This window comes from Salvia splendens, chromosome 14 (genome assembly GCF_004379255.2).
Source record: "Salvia splendens isolate huo1 chromosome 14, SspV2, whole genome shotgun sequence".
NCBI classification, from domain to species: Eukaryota; Viridiplantae; Streptophyta; class Magnoliopsida; order Lamiales; family Lamiaceae; genus Salvia; species Salvia splendens.
The window spans coordinates 22445915-22470287 of NC_056045.1; the positions used below are offsets into that span (position 1 = coordinate 22445915).

The following is a 24373-nucleotide window of genomic DNA, read 5'->3' on the forward strand; positions in this document are numbered from 1 at the left end:
GAAATTCCCAAAATGTTATTAAATCGATAGAGTTCCTTATAGACAATAAGAAATGCCAATGACACATTTTATTATTCTATGTTATTAAATCGATAGAGTTCCTTATAGACAATAAGAAAGGCCAATGACACATTTTATCAAAGAATAACTGGTTGAATAGAATCAACAATTGAAAAAAGAAGAAGATCTAAGCTAGTATTTGATTGAGATTGTTATTGCATGAAAACAAGAGTCTCGCTAATCTATTTCTTTCATCAACTCAAGACTTGATATTAGCAACATCTTTATTAGACCTGTTGTACTTCATATGGCTCTTGACTAGTTGGCCAGCTGCGATGGCAGACATGAGAGACAATTCTCCTGCAAGAACTGAGCCGGCGACAATGGTGGCCAAAAGGCGGGCGTTGGATCCAGGAGCCTCCTTATTGGCTCCCTTGACACCGAGAAGATTGAGGCAAGCGGACTGAGAGGCGAGTTGAGTCCCACCACCTACGGTCCCAACCTCAATACAAGGCATGGTGACAGAGACGTGAAGGTCCTTGCCATCGTTGACAGCTTCCATCATGGTAATGCAGTGGGAGCTCTCAATGTTCTGTGCTGGGTCCTGTCCGGTGGCTATGTAGATTGCAGAGACAATGTTGCTAGCATGAGCATTGAAGCCGCCAAGAGCTCCAGCCACGGCGGAGCCAGTGAGATTCTTAAGCATGTTAAGCTCCACCAAGGAAGCAACATCAGTCTTGAGCACCTTATTGACAATGTCTCCTTGGATTACGGCCTCACACACAACTGACTTGCCACGCCCTTCAATCCAGTTGACTGCAGCAGGCTTTTTATCGGAGCAGTAGTTTCCAGAAATACCCATGACATCCATATCAGGGAACTGGTTGGTAAGGAAGTCCAAGGTGTTTTGAACACCCTTAGAAACCATATTCATTCCCATGGCGTCGCCCGTGCTGCATGAGAATCGAATGTAGAGATTCTTGCCAGCGACGGCGCACTTGATGCTCTGCAGCCTTCCAAATCTGCTGGAGCTGTTGAAGACAAGGGAGAGGGTCTCAAAATTAAGAGGATCTTCAAGGAAAAGCTTAAGCTCAGCAGCCCTCTTGGCAGAGCCGAATCGGACGACAGGAGCCCTTGTCATGGCGTCTCTGTAAAGGGAGCTGGTGGCCCCTCCAGAGGCATATATAGCCTTGCACCCTCTGTTGGTGCTGGCTACCAAACAGCCCTCAGTGGTGGCCATTGGAACCGAGTACTCACATTCATCCAACAACAGTGGCCCAGCAATGCCCACTGGAATCTGCACATACCCTACTGGCATTTCACAGCACTGTCCAAGGATCGACTCGTAATCCAAGCCCTCCAAGGGCAGCCCCTCTAGGGATTTTCCTGTGTTGCGTTGCAATGCCTCACGGCGGATGGCGGCCGCACGGCGGCAGTCTCCCAGCTTCGATTCTAGGGCATAAGAGGGGATCTTCCCCTCCACCACAGACTTGATAATTTCCTCGTCGTCGGCGCTAACCTCAATCTTCTTACAAATCTTAAGAATATCATCATCGGATTTGGGAGCGGCAGCGCAGGGGAGTTTCGGTGAATCCTCTTTCACCATCACCTGCTCGAATTCGTCCTCCTCGTCTGGAGCGCGGGGAATGATGATGGACTGGACGAAGCCGATGCCGAAGAAGCCGACAAGGTAGATGAATGAGGCCACGAACGTCACGATGGCTCCAATATCAGAGAGACTAACCACGTGGAGAGGTGTGGAGTTACGGATCTTCTCACGCCACCGGAGCAGCAGAAAGTATACCACCGAGAAGAATACAGTGAAGAAGAAGGCGTTTGTCAGGTACACCGGTAGCGATACGGCGTCCGATGCCTTGAGGGATGAGGACTCATCAGCGGTGGCGGATGCCTTGGACTTTGACTGGCGGAGGCGGCCTTCCATTTTTGAGTAATTAATGTTAAACTTAAAACTAATAGAACGGTGTTAGTGTTGTAGAGAAAGAGAGTGCAGAAAAGGAATAGACTGCACAACTCACTGCTTGAATTGGAAATTTTTGGTGTGGATTGAATTGAACTGAATGCTTAACGATGATGTATTTATATGATGAATTTGATGGTCAAACGGAAGGTGCGGAGCTATTTTGCGAAGCCATGAAAGTTGTGCTGCAATTTGTAGTCTTTAATTGAATTTTGGGTGCGAATGAAATAAAATATTCGGTGTATTGAACGTGTAATCATGACTAATTGTTTACAGAATGGTCAAAAGGAAGGTGCTGTGATGCTGGTTCTGCTCGCAAATGGAATTTGATGAATATTCAAATGCTTTAAAGTCCATTCAATCCGCGGGGGTCCATTATTTTCAAAGCAAGTCAGTAACTGATGTAGTGAGTCCAGTGATATTGCCGCAAAAAAGGCGATTCTGTCGTCTCGGCGGCCCGACATCATATAAGAGGGTTCAATCAGGATACACGGTAATCCGTTATGGGGGAGGCCTAACCCACTGGGGACCAGAAGCCCATCTTCCAAGGCCGTTACAGGGAAGGCCGTTACAGGGGAGGCCTATGAAGTCTACTTACCATTTATTGCGAAAAGTGAAAGTGGACAATTAATTGGGGGATGGAGGGATGAAAATGGCAAAAGTGGACAATTAATAGAGGATGAAGGAAGTATTACATTTGGATGAAGATACAAGATTTTGGAAAATGTTGTTTTATATGTTAAGTGGAGAGAAGATATATTTTTATATATCAATATAAGAGAAAACAAATGTTGTTTTATATATTAAGCAAAAAGAAAACATATTTTTATATATCAATTTCTAATAAAAAGTGAAACAGAGTAAAAAAGGAAAGTATAGCATACACTTTGAAGTAGATGGAATATTATTTTTATTCTGTCTTCTGCAATATAGTTTAGAGTCATTCAATTAGTTAATTATTTTTATATTGTCGCTAGATGGAATATTATTTTTATTCTATCTTCTGCAATATGGTTTAGAGTCATTCAATTAGTTTTTTTTTTTAAAAAACACCCGTTGTAGGCGGGGGGTTTAGGCAGACCCCCAACCTGTGAATAAAACCGAAATATAAAGTTCCAAAAATATGATCTTAGCCCAAAAATGACTATGATCCAAAAAAGGAGCATGAAAAAGCAAATCGGAGTTCCCACAAGCCGGGAACCTCCATCCTATCATCAAAAAGCTATGAGCTAAATAAACAAAAATGAGGAGCGAATAAAACATAAAGTGACCCAACATGTGACCAGGGTCAATCCACATCTCTGCGGCGGAAGCGGAAGTTAGGATATCCCAGCTGGTCCATCCTAACCAGCGACTTCAGATACCGAGGCGCAGAGATTGGATCATAGTAAGTAAGGGCAGGGGTCTGAACCCCTCTACCTGTAAGGAAATCGGCTGCCCGGTTCCCTTCTCTGTAGATGTGTGAGAACCGAACATGCCGCTGAGAAGTCATGCTCCGGATCAAAGCCATGTGATGTCTAAGATCCTCAGCGCCAAGCTGTCCAGTTGACATCAAGGTAACCAGAGCCGCTGAGCCAAGCTCAATCCAAATGTGTGTAGAAAGCTCCATAGCCATCTCGAGACCCCGAATCAGAGCCAACAGCTCCGTCTCAAAGCTCGATGATGCGGCTATCGGAGCGCAGAAGTCCTCCGTCAGAGCCTTGCACCAATCCTCCATCCCCCACCTCCAGTGTCGATGTAGAGAAGGCACCGTCAGTGTTTAGCTTCACCCAAGGGGCATCAGGGGGATGCCATAGGACCATGAATGACCGCAGAACACGCTGTCTGGGGGAGATAGGCATGAAATCAACCGACAACGAACATCCCCTCTAGTGGGTCGTGGTGATCTTGCCGGCCAAAACAAGCACATGCAGGTGGTGAGTGACCTGCCAAATAACATGAGATTGACGAAAAGGCCGACCGCCATGCTTGCAGCCGTTCCTCTCCGTCCAAAGAAACCAAGCAATCAAACTGGGTACAAGAAACCTAATATGTAAGGCGGGCGCCCTCTGGAAAGAGGACCTCCGCCAGTGACCTAGTCTAAGTGCAATATCAGTGCTCGTGTGAATCGGTGTGTGCGAGGAAGGAAACCAGGCATCGAAATACTCCCATACAGAAATCGCCGACTGACTCTAAAAAAAGACATGGCTAAGAGACTCGACCGAAGGAGACCGACAACACTGACACCTAGACGCTAACTCAATCCCCCTCCTCAGCAACTTTTCATCCACCGGCAGCCTACCAAACAACAACCTCCAAATGAACACCGAGATGGTAGGGGTCAACCCTTGATTCCAGATAAGCCCAAAAATCTCCCTCTTTGGCAGTCTAGTCCGGATGCTCTCCCAGGCAGAGGTCACAAAGAACTCGCCATGGCTAGTCAGACTCCATCGCCTCACATCCTTCGCCCCCAACTCGATCGGCGTGGCTCTGATCTGTTCTATCACATCTAGAGGTACGCCAAACCTTAAAGATAAACTATGTAGCATATCTTCATCCCATGCATGCTCATGTCAATATGATACAACGGCCTGAGATTGAGGATGATCATTTCCCGGGACGCACAAACTCCGGATGGGGCTAGCTAGCCCCAAGCCAGACATCATCCCAGAAGCTGATCTTCCCCTCACCCAAGGACCAACGAATATAATCATGCATGTATGACCAAATACGACGCAAACGATTCAGTGGAATATGAGATCCACTACTAAAAGTAAAATATATTTCTTAACATAAATTTTAAGAAATGTAAAATATATATTTGAAAAAATTAGCAGAATTTGCACGAGACATACTTTTATATATTATTTACTATTATAATAAAATGTGAGTAAAAAGATTTAGTGGAATATGAGATCCACTACTAAAAGTAGTAACAATAAAGTAGGACGATTAATAAGGTACAGACCAAGACGGAAAGTCGAGACACATAATGGGGGACAAAGCCACAAGGGAGTCACCAATCGTGAAAGTTACGTACTCATTTCGTCCCTTTAAAATAGGGACACGGGACGGCCCAAGAATTAACACACACTCCCTTCATCCTACAATAGGAGTCATATTACATATTTTAAGAAATGTAAAAAATAGTGGGTTGGAAAAGTTAGAGGAATTATGATGTCCACTTTTTTATATTAATTTTATAATAGAATGGGGGTTAATTGAGATAGTGGAATGCATGACCTACTTACCATTTATTGTAAAAGTGAAATGTGACTCTTATTGTGGGACGGACCGAAATGGCAAACTATGACTCTTATTATAGGTTAGAGGAAATAATTGGTAAAGTAAGAGAGAGAATGGAAGATTAGTTAAAATAGTGTTAGTGAATAATGAGACTCGCATTATTATTACTGTTTAAAGATGGACTCTAGTGGTATAAGTTATAAATTAATTGATGTACATGAATAATGAGTTATAAAAAACTTTCCATAAATAGCCATGATGTGGCGATCCATATTTTAGCGCTGCAAGGGAGGAGTATTCATAGATGTTGCTATTGCTTTGAGCTATCCCAGCGCATGATAAAAACTAGAATACAAATTACGCGAATTACGTGCACTTCATTTTATATTTCTATCTTTTGGTATTATGATGAATCCATCGAGCTTGGTTAAAACGAGATTAAGTACATAACGAAGATCGGAGATTCAGAGCCAAGCTGATGGCATGATGTAGTCATTGGTTTGCCGCCAAGTCGGACATTGCCGAACTCAGTGGTCCGCCGGGGAGTCACCGAAAAAAGAGATCACGCCAGCGATCGGTTGAGTTAGTCGTACAGTGAACTCAGTGGTCCGCTGAGTTAGTCGAACATATCCGATTTCGCTCAAAATTTGAATCTATCTTATCCTTTGCATTTCAAGTTTAAACTAATTCGAAGAGGACGATTTCCAGCCATAATTCAACATTACATATCTATTATTTCATGGACGGAGGGAGTATTTTTTTTATGATGGACTGAGTATTTATTTTTGTTATCAAAATCTGATTTTATTTTATTCGTTACTGTGGATAATGCGTTTGATATTATGACAAACTACTAAATGATCAAGTGGTATGCAATTCTCTTTAAATTAATTGGAAAATATTGACGCCTGACATATTTTGATATCTTTAGATCAATAAATGCAATAAATATTTTGACATATTTTGTTTCTTTAGATCAATAAATGCAATAAAATACAATAAATATTTTAACATATTTTGTTACGGTATGTGATTGAGCATAAAATGAAATATAATCTGATAAGTATTTAGAATATATATTATGTTGTTGAGATGATCGAAAATTTTGAGACGTAAGACTATATGCTTTGAATTTTATTAGATCAAATTAATTATGAATATAAGATCAAATATTGATTCGATGCATAATATGATGTGAATCATTGGAGATTTTCTTTAAGTACTCCATAAATAGAAATGTAGAATTAAAACTAGAAAATAAAACTAGACAATGAAATAGAACTATAAATAGAGTTTATAGAATAAAATGGAGACCATGAGATTAATAGGAGTTGTATATGATAAAGAAATAAGTCAAGAGGCTTCTCTGCATTGGTTGGAAAGGGAGATAGTATATGAATAGTAAATGAAACATATGATATTAAATGGGTTATACTTGGATTATATGAAGATAATTGTTTGAATTGAATCATAGTCGATAATTAAATAGTAATGGTATTTTGTAAATTGGAGTGCATTTAAATATGGTTGTGTCCCATGCTTGGTTCATTTAGTGTGTATAATTGGTATGTCATACTACTGCGGTGGTGCTACATAAAATAAAAAAAAATGTGATGTTCCTCATATAGGGACTATACGATATGATGTGACTTTCGCCTTATATGGGCTATATGCGCCCGCTGTTGGGCTATATGTGGCTTTCGCCCTATACGGGCTATATGCGCCCGCTATTGGGCTATATGGTATGACCGGCTCTCGCCCTATAAGGGCTATATGCGCCCTCTATTGGGCTATATAGTATGACGCGGCTTTCGCCCTATACGGGCTATATGCGCCCGCTATTGGGCTATATGGTATGACCGGCTCTCGCCCTATACGGGCTATATGCACCCGCTATTGGGTTGTATGGTATGACATGACTTTCGCCTTATAAGGGATGTAAGTGCTTGCTATTGGACTAAATGGTTGTTGTTGCGTACCCATATTTATACTGAACATGTTAATCGATTTTATGTGACTTCATGCTTGGATATAGGTACAATATGTGTGACAAGCAATGACTGTGGGATATTGTTGAGAATTATATATGTCGTGTGAGTCAATGTTATACTATTCGATCCAACTAGTGCTGATACATACATATTTATAAGTAAATTCATTATGATATTTTTATGATTGTAAATTAATTTTTAAATTACCACGATTTAAGTAAATTTATTATGATATTTTCATGATTGTAAATTGATTTTTAAATCACCACGATTTATAGTACCAGAACTGCAACGTTATCTATTTAATTGGTTGCCAATTGAGTAGAGGGCGTTACACTCTTTGTTTTACGTGATATCATGGTTGATTTGGTTTATTCGGAATAAAATGATTTTTCAAGGTTTTGAACCAAATTTGGGTCAAAACCTTGAAAAATCATTTTATTCCGAATAAACCAAATTAACCATGATATCACGTAAAACAAAGAGTGTAACGCCCTCTACTCAATTGGCAACAAATTAAATAGATAACGTTGCAGTTCTGGTACTATAAATCGTGGTAATTTAAAAATCAATTTACAATCATGAAAATATCATAATAAATTTACTTAAATCGTGGTAATTTAAAAATTAATTTACAATAATAAAAATATCATAATGAATTTACTTATAAATATGTATGTATCAGCACTAGTTGGATCGAATAGTATAACATTGACTCACAAGACATATATTTCTCAACAATATCCCACAGTCATTGCTTGTCACACATATTGCACCTATATCCAAGCATGAAGTCACATAAAATCGATTAACATGTTCAGTATAAATATGGGTACGCAACAACAACCATTTAGTCCAATAGCAAACACTTACAGCCCTTATAAGGCGAAAGTCATGTCATACCATACAACCCAATAGCGGGTGCATATAGCTCGTATAGGGCGAGAGCCGGTCATACCATATAGCCCAATAGCGGGCGCATATAGCCCGTATAGGGCGAAAGCCACGTCATACTATATAGCCCAATAGAGGGCGCATATAGCCCTTATAGGGCGAGAGCCGGTCATACCATATAGCCCAATAGCGGGCGCATATAGCCCGTATAGGGCGAAAGCCACATATAGCCCAACAGCGGGCGCATATAGCCCATATAAGGCGAAAGTCACATCATATCGTATAGTCCCTATATGAGGAACATCACATTTTTTTTTATTTTATGTAGCACCACCGCAGTAGTATGACATACCAATTATACACACTAAATGAACCAAGCATGGGACACAACCATATTTAAATGCACTCCAATTTACAAAATACCATTACTATTTAATTATCGACTATGATTCAATTCAAACAATTATCTTCATATAATCCAAGTATAACCCATTTAATATCATATGTTTCATTTACTATTCATATACTATCTCCCTTTCCAACCAATGCAGAGAAGCCTCTTGACTTATTTCTTTATCATATACAACTCCTATTAATCTCATGGTCTCCATTTTATTCTATAAACTCTATTTATAGTTCTATTTCATTGTCTAGTTTTATTTTCTAGTTTTAATTCTACATTTCTATTTATGGAGTACTTAAAGAAAATCTCCAATGATTCACATCATATTATGCATCGAATCAATATTTGATCTTATATTCATAATTAATTTGATCTAATAAAATTCAAAGCATATAGTCTTACGTCTCAAAATTTTCGATCATCTCAACAACATAATATATATTCTAAATACTTATCAGATTATATTTCATTTTATGCTCAATCACATACCGTAACAAAATATGTTAAAATATTTATTGTATTTTATTGCATTTATTGATCTAAAGAAACAAAATATGTCAAAATATTTATTGCATTTATTGATCTAAAGATATCAAAATATGTCAGGCGTCAATATTTTCCAATTAATTTAAAGAGAATTGCATACCACTTGATCATTTAGTAGTTTGTCATAATATCAAACGCATTATCCACAGTAACGAATAAAATAAAATCAGATTTTGATAACAAAAATAAATACTCAGTCCATCATAAAAAAAATACTCCCTCCGTCCATGAAATAATAGATATGTAATGTTGAATTATGGCTGGAAATCGTCCTCTTCGAATTAGTTTAAACTTGAAATGCAAAGGATAAGATAGATTCAAATTTTGAGCGAAATCGGATATGTTCGACTAACTCAGCGGACCACTGAGTTCACTGTACGACTAACTCAACCGATCGCTGGCGTGATCTCTTTTTTCGGTGACTCCCCGGCGGACCACTGAGTTCGGCAATGTCCGACTTGGCGGCAAACCAATGACTACATCATGCCATCAGCTTGGCTCTGAATCTCCGATCTTCGTTATGTACTTAATCTCGTTTTAACCAAGCTCGATGGATTCATCATAATACCAAAAGATAGAAATATAAAATGAAGTGCACGTAATTCGCGTAATTTGTATTCTAGTTTTTATCATGCGCTGGGATAGCTCAAAGCAATAGCAACATCTATGAATACTCCTCCCTTGCAGCGCTAAAATATGGATCGCCACATCATGGCTATTTATGGAAAGTTTTTTATAACTCATTATTCATGTACATCAATTAATTTATAACTTATACCACTAGAGTCCATCTTTAAACAGTAATAATAATGCGAGTCTCATTATTCACTAACACTATTTTAACTAATCTTCCATTCTCTCTCTTACTTTACCAATTATTTCCTCTAACCTATAATAAGAGTCATAGTTTGCCATTTCGGTCCGTCCCACAATAAGAGTCACATTTCACTTTTACAATAAATGGTAAGTAGGTCATGCATTCCACTATCTCAATTAACCCCCATTCTATTATAAAATTAATATAAAAAAGTGGACATCATAATTCCTCTAACTTTTCCAACCCACTATTTTTTACATTTCTTAAAATATGTAATATGACTCCTATTGTAGGATGAAGGGAGTGTGTGTTAATTCTTGGGCCGTCCCGTGTCCCTATTTTAAAGGGACGAAATGAGTACGTAACTTTCACGATTGGTGACTCCCTTGTGGCTTTGTCCCCCATTATGTGTCTCGACTTTCCGTCTTGGTCTGTACCTTATTAATCGTCCTACTTTATTGTTACTACTTTTAGTAGTGGATCTCATATTCCACTAAATCTTTTTACTCACATTTTATTATAATAGTAAATAATATATAAAAGTATGTCTCGTGCAAATTCTGCTAATTTTTTCAAATATATATTTTACATTTCTTAAAATTTATGTTAAGAAATATATTTTACTTTTAGTAGTGGATCTCATATTCCACTGAATCGTTTGCGTCGTATTTGGTCATACATGCATGATTATATTCGTTGGTCCTTGGGTGAGGGGAAGATCAGCTTCTGGGATGATGTCTGGCTTGGGGCTAGCTAGCCCCATCCGGAGTTTGTGCGTCCCGGGAAATGATCATCCTCAATCTCAGGCCGTTGTATCATATTGACATGAGCATGCATGGGATGAAGATATGCTACATAGTTTATCTTTAAGGTTTGGCGTACCTCTAGATGTGATAGAACAGATCAGAGCCACGCCGATCGAGTTGGGGGCGAAGGATGTGAGGCGATGGAGTCTGACTAGCCATGGCGAGTTCTTTGTGACCTCTGCCTGGGAGAGCATCCGGACTAGACTGCCAAAGAGGGAGATTTTTGGGCTTATCTGGAATCAAGGGTTGACCCCTACCATCTCGGTGTTCATTTGGAGGTTGTTGTTTGGTAGGCTGCCGGTGGATGAAAAGTTGCTGAGGAGGGGGATTGAGTTAGCGTCTAGGTGTCAGTGTTGTCGGTCTCCTTCGGTCGAGTCTCTTAGCCATGTCTTTTTTTAGAGTCAGTCGGCGATTTCTGTATGGGAGTATTTCGATGCCTGGTTTCCTTCCTCGCACACACCGATTCACACGAGCACTGATATTGCACTTAGACTAGGTCACTGGCGGAGGTCCTCTTTCCAGAGGGCGCCCGCCTTACATATTAGGTTTCTTGTACCCAGTTTGATTGCTTGGTTTCTTTGGACGGAGAGGAACGGCTGCAAGCATGGCGGTCGGCCTTTTCGTCAATCTCATGTTATTTGGCAGGTCACTCACCACCTGCATGTGCTTGTTTTGGCCGGCAAGATCACCACGACCCACTAGAGGGGATGTTCGTTGTCGGTTGATTTCATGCCTATCTCCCCCAGACAGCGTGTTCTGCGGTCATTCATGGTCCTATGGCATCCCCCTGATGCCCCTTGGGTGAAGCTAAACACTGACGGTGCCTTCTCTACATCGACACTGGAGGTGGGGGATGGAGGATTGGTGCAAGGCTCTGACGGAGGACTTCTGCGCTCCGATAGCCGCATCATCGAGCTTTGAGACGGAGCTGTTGGCTCTGATTCGGGGTCTCGAGATGGCTATGGAGCTTTCTACACACATTTGGATTGAGCTTGGCTCAGCGGCTCTGGTTACCTTGATGTCAACTGGACAGCTTGGCGCTGAGGATCTTAGACATCACATGGCTTTGATCCGGAGCATGACTTCTCAGCGGCATGTTCGGTTCTCACACATCTACAGAGAAGGGAACCGGGCAGCCGATTTCCTTACAGGTAGAGGGGTTCAGACCCCTGCCCTTACTTACTATGATCCAATCTCTGCGCCTCGGTATCTGAAGTCGCTGGTTAGGATGGACCAGCTGGGATATCCTAACTTCCGCTTCCGCCGCAGAGATGTGGATTGACCCTGGTCACATGTTGGGTCACTTTATGTTTTATTCGCTCCTCATTTTTGTTTATTTAGCTCATAGCTTTTTGATGATAGGATGGAGGTTCCCGGCTTGTGGGAACTCCGATTTGCTTTTTCATGCTCCTTTTTTGGATCATAGTCATTTTTGGGCTAAGATCATATTTTTGGAACTTTATATTTCGGTTTTATTCACAGGTTGGGGGTCTGCCTAAACCCCCCGCCTACAACGGGTGTTTTTTAAAAAAAAAAAACTAATTGAATGACTCTAAACCATATTGCAGAAGATAGAATAAAAATAATATTCCATCTAGCGACAATATAAAAATAATTAACTAATTGAATGACTCTAAACTATATTGCAGAAGACAGAATAAAAATAATATTCCATCTACTTCAAAGTGTATGCTATACTTTCCTTTTTTACTCTGTTTCACTTTTTATTAGAAATTGATATATAAAAATATGTTTTCTTTTTGCTTAATATATAAAACAACATTTGTTTTCTCTTATATTGATATATAAAAATATATCTTCTCTCCACTTAACATATAAAACAACATTTTCCAAAATCTTGTATCTTCATCCAAATGTAATACTTCCTTCATCCTCTATTAATTGTCCACTTTTGCCATTTTCATCCCTCCATCCCCCAATTAATTGTCCACTTTCACTTTTCGCAATAAATGGTAAGTAGACTTCATAGGCCTCCCCTGTAACGGCCTTCCCTGTAACGGCCTTGGAAGATGGGCTTCTGGTCCCCAGTGGGTTAGGCCTCCCCCATAACGGATTACCGTGTATCCTGATTGAACCCTCTTATATGATGTCGGGCCGCCGAGACGACAGAATCGCCTTTTTTGCGGCAATATCACTGGACTCACTACATCAGTTACTGACTTGCTTTGAAAATAATGGACCCCCGCGGATTGAATGGACTTTAAAGCATTTGAATATTCATCAAATTCCATTTGCGAGCAGAACCAGCATCACAGCACCTTCCTTTTGACCATTCTGTAAACAATTAGTCATGATTACACGTTCAATACACCGAATATTTTATTTCATTCGCACCCAAAATTCAATTAAAGACTACAAATTGCAGCACAACTTTCATGGCTTCGCAAAATAGCTCCGCACCTTCCGTTTGACCATCAAATTCATCATATAAATACATCATCGTTAAGCATTCAGTTCAATTCAATCCACACCAAAAATTTCCAATTCAAGCAGTGAGTTGTGCAGTCTATTCCTTTTCTGCACTCTCTTTCTCTACAACACTAACACCGTTCTATTAGTTTTAAGTTTAACATTAATTACTCAAAAATGGAAGGCCGCCTCCGCCAGTCAAAGTCCAAGGCATCCGCCACCGCTGATGAGTCCTCATCCCTCAAGGCATCGGACGCCGTATCGCTACCGGTGTACCTGACAAACGCCTTCTTCTTCACTGTATTCTTCTCGGTGGTATACTTTCTGCTGCTCCGGTGGCGTGAGAAGATCCGTAACTCCACACCTCTCCACGTGGTTAGTCTCTCTGATATTGGAGCCATCGTGACGTTCGTGGCCTCATTCATCTACCTTGTCGGCTTCTTCGGCATCGGCTTCGTCCAGTCCATCATCATTCCCCGCGCTCCAGACGAGGAGGACGAATTCGAGCAGGTGATGGTGAAAGAGGATTCACCGAAACTCCCCTGCGCTGCCGCTCCCAAATCCGATGATGATATTCTTAAGATTTGTAAGAAGATTGAGGTTAGCGCCGACGACGAGGAAATTATCAAGTCTGTGGTGGAGGGGAAGATCCCCTCTTATGCCCTAGAATCGAAGCTGGGAGACTGCCGCCGTGCGGCCGCCATCCGCCGTGAGGCATTGCAACGCAACACAGGAAAATCCCTAGAGGGGCTGCCCTTGGAGGGCTTGGATTACGAGTCGATCCTTGGACAGTGCTGTGAAATGCCAGTAGGGTATGTGCAGATTCCAGTGGGCATTGCTGGGCCACTGTTGTTGGATGAATGTGAGTACTCGGTTCCAATGGCCACCACTGAGGGCTGTTTGGTAGCCAGCACCAACAGAGGGTGCAAGGCTATATATGCCTCTGGAGGGGCCACCAGCTCCCTTTACAGAGACGCCATGACAAGGGCTCCTGTCGTCCGATTCGGCTCTGCCAAGAGGGCTGCTGAGCTTAAGCTTTTCCTTGAAGATCCTCTTAATTTTGAGACCCTCTCCCTTGTCTTCAACAGCTCCAGCAGATTTGGAAGGCTGCAGAGCATCAAGTGCGCCGTCGCTGGCAAGAATCTCTACATTCGATTCTCATGCAGCACGGGCGACGCCATGGGAATGAATATGGTTTCTAAGGGTGTTCAAAACACCTTGGACTTCCTTACCAACCAGTTCCCTGATATGGATGTCATGGGTATTTCTGGAAACTACTGCTCCGATAAAAAGCCTGCTGCAGTCAACTGGATTGAAGGGCGTGGCAAGTCAGTTGTGTGTGAGGCCGTAATCCAAGGAGACATTGTCAATAAGGTGCTCAAGACTGATGTTGCTTCCTTGGTGGAGCTTAACATGCTTAAGAATCTCACTGGCTCCGCCGTGGCTGGAGCTCTTGGCGGCTTCAATGCTCATGCTAGCAACATTGTCTCTGCAATCTACATAGCCACCGGACAGGACCCAGCACAGAACATTGAGAGCTCCCACTGCATTACCATGATGGAAGCTGTCAACGATGGCAAGGACCTTCACGTCTCTGTCATCATGCCTTGTATTGAGGTTGGGACCGTAGGTGGTGGGACTCAACTCGCCTCTCAGTCCGCTTGCCTCAATCTTCTCGGTGTCAAGGGAGCCAATAAGGAGGCTCCTGGATCCAACGCCCGCCTTTTGGCCACCATTGTCGCCGGCTCAGTTCTTGCAGGAGAATTGTCTCTCATGTCTGCCATCGCAGCTGGCCAACTAGTCAAGAGCCATATGAAGTACAACAGGTCTAATAAAGATGTTGCTAATATCAAGTCTTGAGTTGATGAAAGAAATAGATTAGCGAGACTCTTGTTTTCATGCAATAACAATCTCAATCAAATACTAGCTTAGATCTTCTTCTTTTTTCAATTGTTGATTCTATTCAACCAGTTATTCTTTGATAAAATGTGTCATTGGCCTTTCTTATTATCTATAAGGAACTCTATCGATTTAATAACATAGAATAATAAAATGTGTCATTGGCCTTTCTTATTGTCTATAAGGAACTCTATCGATTTAATAACATTTTGGGAATTTCCTGTACTCTATAAAACTTGACAACCACTCTTGTGTTGGATAAAATGTTAATTAGTCCCTCCGTGCATGAAAGACAGTATCTATATGATCTCTAAATGCTTTCATAAGACCATCAACATCTCCATCTTCGAAAGAACTTCGTGTAGTTACTTCACACGGCTCAATCAAAGTTCGATAGAGAAAATTATGGTTGGTTTACGAAAGTTGGGCAGTGAGGACTACTATTAATAGGATTTTGCTGAAAATCAGGATTTAGAAATATACTTGTCTTTCGAAGCCCAGTCTCTTTCCTACTTGAGATAGACTTCAAAATTCAAATCCTATCAGATATAGACCTTTTTCACATTTGTAAAAAGGGTCCTTTGGGTCATAATTAGCATCTTTTGTTCAATCTCCCATTCCATCATATTTTTCTCTTCTTTTATTTTTCTCCTACGTTGCCGAATAGAGAACCCTAGGGATCCACAATAGAGAGAATTGAAACTGGTCTTTATCTCATCCAGTTGAATATTTGTCGACGGTGGTATTCGTAAGCCATATGTGGCCAATTTTTGTATTGCTCCTAATTTGTAGTATGAATTGTTTGAATTTTTATTCTCTAGACGATGAATTTCCTATTAATAGCAATTTAATTCTTCTTTATGGATTTTATTTTTATCTGTATGATTTAGCATGCAACTTCTTAATATAGTAGTGGCGTTAATTCTGATGTCTATTTGACTCAAAGTAAGTAGGAGACATAGTTAAGAAATTCTAGGCTAAAACTGCTCAGGGGATAGCTTGAGAGCGTTTGTGTCATTTCTCTTGGGATTCGTGCCAAGATTATTCATACCTAGGGCCAAAGTCATGTGGAAAACAAATATGAGGCAAAATTGGCGGTCGACAGTCTCGTGAAAGGGATTAACTCGGTGAGTTGCCGCATCTATTATGCAATCATCCTTAAGTCCCGACGGGTTTCTGGGTTGGTTGTGCCTTCGAAGTTGGCGAGCCGCTGGGTTGGCACATGAGGCAAATCGGACGACTTGCTGACTTAGTTAGATTCATCCATTTTGTTTATAGTTTTGCCTTTTGCCTTTTATACATATTTTGGAACCTTTTTCTACATAATCTTTACAAAATTATCAAATATGTTTAATACAGAAACAACTATCATCATGCCAAACAAAGAAAAAATGTGATCAAATCTTGCGAAACTACTCTCTAAAACCATGTAAATTCTACGTATATCAACCATATAATCACATTATCAACTATCAACATATAAAGAAATAAATTACTTCGGACAATATCAAATAATAACATCTAGCATCATAGGATAGTTTAGCATCTGAAGATATCATTGAGTATCATATGATATCATTTAGCATCACACACCACGTTATTGTGCTCGGTCTCGAATCATGAGTACATAGACTGCTAATCGAAGGATCAACATGGGGAGAACAAAGGCTTTGAAGATTCAATATTTGTATAACATATAGTTGCATAATCTTAAGTCTATTATAAATTATGATTGTTGCACATGTTTTCTAGCATATTTCAGCCTCTGGTGGGCCTTCCCATAGGCCTTTTTAAGTCAAAGTATCACTTTTTTGTCATACAAAAGTGCGGCTAAATGTGAGGCCTTACATATATCCTTACTATCAGAATTGGAAATAGAGAAACTAAGTTAAAGAAATGCTTTTGCACAACACAATTCAGTTAAGCCAAATTGCATTTTCTTCTACCGTATTTATTTATCTGCATAATGTATGGTTCTTCTTGCATGTGTGTCGACTATAGGGCACTAAATGCAGCCACAGTCCATGATAGGTTTCACATCCCTACATCGACGAGTTGTTTGGTGAGCTGGTGTTGCACATCATTTCATAAAGCTTGATTTGAGATCTGGATATCACAAAATTCGGATGAGATAAAAGGATATTTACAAAACAACGTTCGGAACTCATGAAGGCCATTTTGAGTTCTTGGCGATAACACTTGTACTCACAAATGTATCATTTACTTATCAGACGTGCATGAACCATTTATTCTCTCAATATTTGCGAAAGTTTGTCATCGTCATTTTGGTGTACAATGCAACTCTAACATTGCACTTGAAGCATTTCTATCGCAGTTTTCAAGGTTTTGGAGGAGCAAAATTTTGTAACAAAAATTACTAAATGCATGTTTTGTCGCCAACCAAAAATATTCTCACCTATTTATTGTATATTTATCTCTTAAGTGACATCTCATTTTCCACTAATAAATTTTCAACTATTTTTTCTTTATATAACTCTCTCGCTTTACCAACTTATACATGTCATTCACTTCTAAACTATTTTTTTGGGTCGAACGTAATCACACCGTCTTCCACTAATAATTTTTCAACTACTTTTTCTTTCTATAACTCTCTTGCTTTACCAACTTATACATATGATTCACTATTGAACTATTTTTTTTTGGGTCGAATGTACTCCCACTGTCCCATTGAAATAGACCATATTTCCTTTTTTATCCGTCCCAGAGAAATAGTCCATATCCATTCGTGGAAACCTTTTTCTCCTTCTTTTTCCTTTATTATTTATGGCCCCACAACCCACTACACAATTTCAACTACTTTTTTCTCATTCTCTCTTACTTTACCAATTACAAATTAAAGCTCATGTTGATGCCAAATGTTCTATTTCTATGGGACGAAGGGAGCATATAGTTTTGTGTAGAACTGTAGGGAATAAATTATGCGAAAATACTTTGCGTTTTATAAATTGAATGTCGATTGCATAATATACGCAGAAAAATAGTGAATTGGTAATTTATGAGAGTTTTATACCTCTAAAGTTGAACATGTAACAATACATGAACTTTTGATCATTGCCATCAATGGAGAATACGCACTCTTGGATTCGGATGAGATATTGTGCATACACACAAACTAGTCACAAAGAATCACCCGGTCTTGGTTAGTTCCGGCCCAATTCCTTGCGTAAAAATAACAGTTGTAGTAGTTGTTTGAGCAAAGTAAACTAAAAATACAATTAACATTTTATCAACACAATGGTGGTCGAGTTTCGTACAATAAAAATCCCCGAAATATTATTGAATTGATAGAGTTCCTTACACACAATAGCAAAGGCCAATGACACATTTTACCAAAGAATAACTGATTGAATAGAATCGACAATTAAAAAAGAAGAAGATCTAAGCTAGTATTTGATTGAGTCTATTCCCTTCATTATTACAATGGTTAGGATTGTTATTGCATGAAAACAAGAGTCTCGGTAATCTATTTCTTTCATCAACTCAAGACTTGATATTAGCAACATCTTTATTAGACCTGTTGTACTTCATATGGCTCTTGACTAGTTGGCCAGCTGCGATGGCAGACATGAGAGACAATTCTCCTGCAAGAACTGAGCCGGCGACAATGGTGGCCAAAAGGCGGGCGTTGGATCCAGGAGCCTCCTTATTGGCTCCCTTGACACCGAGAAGATTGAGGCAAGCGGACTGAGAGGCGAGTTGAGTCCCACCACCTACGGTCCCAACCTCAATACAAGGCATGGTGACAGAGACGTGAAGGTCCTTGCCATCGTTGACAGCTTCCATCATGGTAATGCAGTGGGAGCTCTCAATGTTCTGTGCTGGGTCCTGTCCGGTGGCTATGTAGATTGCAGAGACAATGTTGCTAGCATGAGCATTGAAGCCGCCAAGAGCTCCAGCCACGGCGGAGCCAGTGAGATTCTTAAGCATGTTAAGCTCCACCAAGGAAGCAACATCAGTCTTGAGCACCTTATTGACAATGTCTCCTTGGATTACGGCCTCACACACAACTGACTTGCCACGCCCTTCAATCCAGTTGACTGCAGCAGGCTTTTTATCGGAGCAGTAGTTTCCAGAAATACCCATGACATCCATATCAGGGAACTGGTTGGTAAGGAAGTCCAAGGTGTTTTGAACACCCTTAGAAACCATATTCATTCCCATGGCGTCGCCCGTGCTGCATGAGAATCGAATGTAGAGATTCTTGCCAGCGACGGCGCACTTGATGCTCTGCAGCCTTCCAAATCTGCTGGAGCTGTTGAAGACAAGGGAGAGGGTCTCAAAATTAAGAGGATCTTCAAGGAAAAGCTTAAGCTCAGCAGCCCTCTTGGCAGAGCCGAATCGGACGACAGGAGCCCTTGTCATGGCGTCTCTGTAAAGGGAGCTGGTGGCCCCTCCAGAGGCATATATAGCCTTGCACCCTCTGTTGGTGCTGGCTACCAAACAGCCCTCAGTGGTGGCCATTGGAACCGAGTACTCACATTCATCCAACAACAGTGGCCCAGCAATGCCCACTGGAATCTGCACATACCCTACTGGCATTTCACAGCACTGTCCAAGGATCGACTCGTAATCCAAGCCCTCCAAGGGCAGCCCCTCTAGGGATTTTCCTGTGTTGCGTTGCAATGCCTCACGGCGGATGGCGGCCGCACGGCGGCAGTCTCCCAGCTTCGATTCTAGGGCATAAGAGGGGATCTTCCCCTCCACCACAGACTTGATAATTTCCTCGTCGTCGGCGCTAACCTCAATCTTCTTACAAATCTTAAGAATATCATCATCGGATTTGGGAGCGGCAGCGCAGGGGAGTTTCGGTGAATCCTCTTTCACCATCACCTGCTCGAATTCGTCCTCCTCGTCTGGAGCGCGGGGAATGATGATGGACTGGACGAAGCCGATGCCGAAGAAGCCGACAAGGTAGATGAATGAGGCCACGAACGTCACGATGGCTCCAATATCAGAGAGACTAACCACGTGGAGAGGTGTGGAGTTACGGATCTTCTCACGCCACCGGAGCAGCAGAAAGTATACCACCGAGAAGAATACAGTGAAGAAGAAGGCGTTTGTCAGGTACACCGGTAGCGATACGGCGTCCGATGCCTTGAGGGATGAGGACTCATCAGCGGTGGCGGATGCCTTGGACTTTGACTGGCGGAGGCGGCCTTCCATTTTTGAGTAATGTCACTGAGTTAAGGGAGAGACAGTTGGTATTGGTAGAATAGGATGGACTCCCACTGTTGGCAAGCTTGAACTGGAAATTTGTAGTGAATTGAATTGAATGATTACTGATGTATTTATATGGTAAATTGTTGGTCAAAAGGAAGGTGCGATTTAGTTTCAAATTGTAATTTTTAATTGAATTTACGCGTCAATTAAATGGAAAGTTGTATATGTATTGAATTCCGTTTTTCGGCGTGCTATAGTAGTGTTAAATTAATTTAATAATCTATTTAATTGCATGCATTCAGCGTGGGTACCTAATTTTAAATTTGCTAATATAGAAAGCAACTAACTAAGTGATGAGTGAGTGTTACTATTATATGCGCAAAGACTGCAAGTTGAACATTATTAGTGTCACCCATTCAACTATAGGTAAATATGGCCAAAATTAATGCTGCCAAAAACTAATACTTTTATTTTCGTTATAATTTTCCACTAAAATACCATAGATTACTTGAATTGAAAATTTCAATCAGGTAGAGTTAATCGCACAAATCAATTAAATATGTTATACATGCATGTCCATATTTGATATACTTTTTATTCAATTTTAATTGATCTACTAGATTTTAATTAGTCAAACTTCTTATATGGTTACTATCTAAATTAAATTGATAAACATTAATGTTCATAGCATGTTCCAATTCAAATACAATGGTAGTGAATCTAATTAGCACAATACATGAAATTAACTCTGACATTGTATATGTAGTAATTAAATTAGAACCAGCTCTTAAACATAAGTAAGAACCACTATTTTTTTTTATTTATTTATCTAACGATATCGAAATATGTTATGTGTTAATATTTTCTAATTAGTTTAAATAGAAAATGATACTGTACAATTGTTTATATTGATCAATATAGTCTCTGTGTATATTATATTTAAATGAGATGTGAGTGGAATTAGTTAGTGGAATGTGAGAACAATTACCATTTTTTTTGATGCATTGAGAAAGACTCAAAACCGTATAAGGCGAGGAGAGGTCCAATGTACACAGGAGAATCAAAAGCAAGCAAAAAAACAGAGTAACAACTAACACAAAAAGGCCTACAAACCACAAACAAGAACCAAAGCAACAACAGCCCAAAGACGCAGCCGAAGAGAGAAGAGGAGATAGAAAAGTCAAACCCCGAGCTTCACCACGCAACAAACCTGCAACTTTTAATCACCGTTCCAAGCTCTGATATTTATCAAATCTTCTTTTGATGAGGTGAGTCAGATTGCAACCTTGGGCACCAACTCCTAATCCACGAGTGAAGGCGCAAGATTAACATTTTCTTCTCGAAGTCCCAATTTGGGTCAAAACCTTGAAAAATCATTTTATTCCGAATAAACCAAATTAACCATGATATCACGTAAAACAAAGAGTGTAACGCCCTCTACTCAATTGGCAACCAATTAAATAGATAACGTTGCAGTTCTGGTACTATAAATCGTGGTAATTTAAAAATCAATTTACAATCATGAAAATATCATAATAAATTTACTTAAATCGTGGTAATTTAAAAATTAATTTACAATAATAAAAATATCATAATGAATTTACTTATAAATATGTATGTATCAGCACTAGTTGGATCGAATAGTATAACATTGACTCACAAGACATATATTTCTCAACAATATCCCACAGTCATTGCTTGTCACACATATTGCACCTATATCCAAGCATGAAGTCACATAAAATCGATTAACATGTTCAGTATAAATATGGGTACGCAACAACAACCATTTAGTCCAATAGCAAACACTTACAGCCCTTATAAGGCGAAAGTCATGTCATACCATACAACCCAATAGCGGGTGCATATAGCTCGTATAGGGCGAGAGCCGGTCATACCATATAGCCCAATAGCGGGCGCATATAGCCCGTATAGGGCGAAAGCCACGTCATACTATATAGCCCAATAGAGGGCGCATATAGCCCTTATAGGGCGAGAGCCGGTCATACCATATAGCCCAATAGCGGGCGCATATAGCCCGTATAGGGCGAAAGCCACATATAGCCCAACAGCGGGCGCATATAGCCCATATAAGGCGAAAGTCACATCATATCGTATAGTCCCTATATGAGGAACATCACATTTTTTTTTATTTTATGTAGCACCACCGCAGTAGTATGACATACCAATTATACACACTAAATGAACCAAGCATGGGACACAACCATATTTAAATGCACTCCAATTTACAAAATACCATTACTATTTAATTATCGACTATGATTCAATTCAAACAATTATCTTCATATAATCCAAGTATAACCCATTTAATATCATATGTTTCATTTACTATTCATATACTATCTCCCTTTCCAACCAATGCAGAGAAGCCTCTTGACTTATTTCTTTATCATATACAACTCCTATTAATCTCATGGTCTCCATTTTATTCTATAAACTCTATTTATAGTTCTATTTCATTGTCTAGTTTTATTTTCTAGTTTTAATTCTACATTTCTATTTATGGAGTACTTAAAGAAAATCTCCAATGATTCACATCATATTATGCATCGAATCAATATTTGATCTTATATTCATAATTAATTTGATCTAATAAAATTCAAAGCATATAGTCTTACGTCTCAAAATTTTCGATCATCTCAACAACATAATATATATTCTAAATACTTATCAGATTATATTTCATTTTATGCTCAATCACATACCGTAACAAAATATGTTAAAATATTTATTGTATTTTATTGCATTTATTGATCTAAAGAAACAAAATATGTCAAAATATTTATTGCATTTATTGATCTAAAGATATCAAAATATGTCAGGCGTCAATATTTTCCAATTAATTTAAAGAGAATTGCATACCACTTGATCATTTAGTAGTTTGTCATAATATCAAACGCATTATCCACAGTAACGAATAAAATAAAATCAGATTTTGATAACAAAAATAAATACTCAGTCCATCATAAAAAAAATACTCCCTCCGTCCATGAAATAATAGATATGTAATGTTGAATTATGGCTGGAAATCGTCCTCTTCGAATTAGTTTAAACTTGAAATGCAAAGGATAAGATAGATTCAAATTTTGAGCGAAATCGGATATGTTCGACTAACTCAGCGGACCACTGAGTTCACTGTACGACTAACTCAACCGATCGCTGGCGTGATCTCTTTTTTCGGTGACTCCCCGGCGGACCACTGAGTTCGGCAATGTCCGACTTGGCGGCAAACCAATGACTACATCATGCCATCAGCTTGGCTCTGAATCTCCGATCTTCGTTATGTACTTAATCTCGTTTTAACCAAGCTCGATGGATTCATCATAATACCAAAAGATAGAAATATAAAATGAAGTGCACGTAATTCGCGTAATTTGTATTCTAGTTTTTATCATGCGCTGGGATAGCTCAAAGCAATAGCAACATCTATGAATACTCCTCCCTTGCAGCGCTAAAATATGGATCGCCACATCATGGCTATTTATGGAAAGTTTTTTATAACTCATTATTCATGTACATCAATTAATTTATAACTTATACCACTAGAGTCCATCTTTAAACAGTAATAATAATGCGAGTCTCATTATTCACTAACACTATTTTAACTAATCTTCCATTCTCTCTCTTACTTTACCAATTATTTCCTCTAACCTATAATAAGAGTCATAGTTTGCCATTTCGGTCCGTCCCACAATAAGAGTCACATTTCACTTTTACAATAAATGGTAAGTAGGTCATGCATTCCACTATCTCAATTAACCCCCATTCTATTATAAAATTAATATAAAAAAGTGGACATCATAATTCCTCTAACTTTTCCAACCCACTATTTTTTACATTTCTTAAAATATGTAATATGACTCCTATTGTAGGATGAAGGGAGTGTGTGTTAATTCTTGGGCCGTCCCGTGTCCCTATTTTAAAGGGACGAAATGAGTACGTAACTTTCACGATTGGTGACTCCCTTGTGGCTTTGTCCCCCATTATGTGTCTCGACTTTCCGTCTTGGTCTGTACCTTATTAATCGTCCTACTTTATTGTTACTACTTTTAGTAGTGGATCTCATATTCCACTAAATCTTTTTACTCACATTTTATTATAATAGTAAATAATATATAAAAGTATGTCTCGTGCAAATTCTGCTAATTTTTTCAAATATATATTTTACATTTCTTAAAATTT

At 39.6% G+C, this 24373-nt stretch overlaps 2 protein-coding genes across 2 annotated transcripts; one reads left to right on the forward strand and one right to left on the reverse strand.

Annotated features, from left to right (window-relative positions):
- Nucleotides 1-132: 132 nt before the first annotated feature.
- LOC121763864 (3-hydroxy-3-methylglutaryl-coenzyme A reductase-like) lies at nucleotides 133-20244 on the reverse strand. The gene is made up of 2 exons (XM_042159952.1): nucleotides 20167-20244; nucleotides 133-1935 (listed from the first exon to the last, which is right to left on the reverse strand). The coding sequence occupies exons 1-2, from the start codon at nucleotides 20171-20173 to the stop codon at nucleotides 260-262; spliced, it is 1683 nt and encodes a 560-aa protein (XP_042015886.1). The 5' UTR covers nucleotides 20174-20244; the 3' UTR covers nucleotides 133-259.
- LOC121763865 (3-hydroxy-3-methylglutaryl-coenzyme A reductase-like) lies at nucleotides 13043-15077 on the forward strand. Its single transcript, XM_042159954.1, has one exon. The coding sequence runs from the start codon at nucleotides 13268-13270 to the stop codon at nucleotides 14948-14950; it is 1683 nt and encodes a 560-aa protein (XP_042015888.1). The 5' UTR covers nucleotides 13043-13267; the 3' UTR covers nucleotides 14951-15077.
- Nucleotides 20245-24373: the final 4129 nt, after the last annotated feature.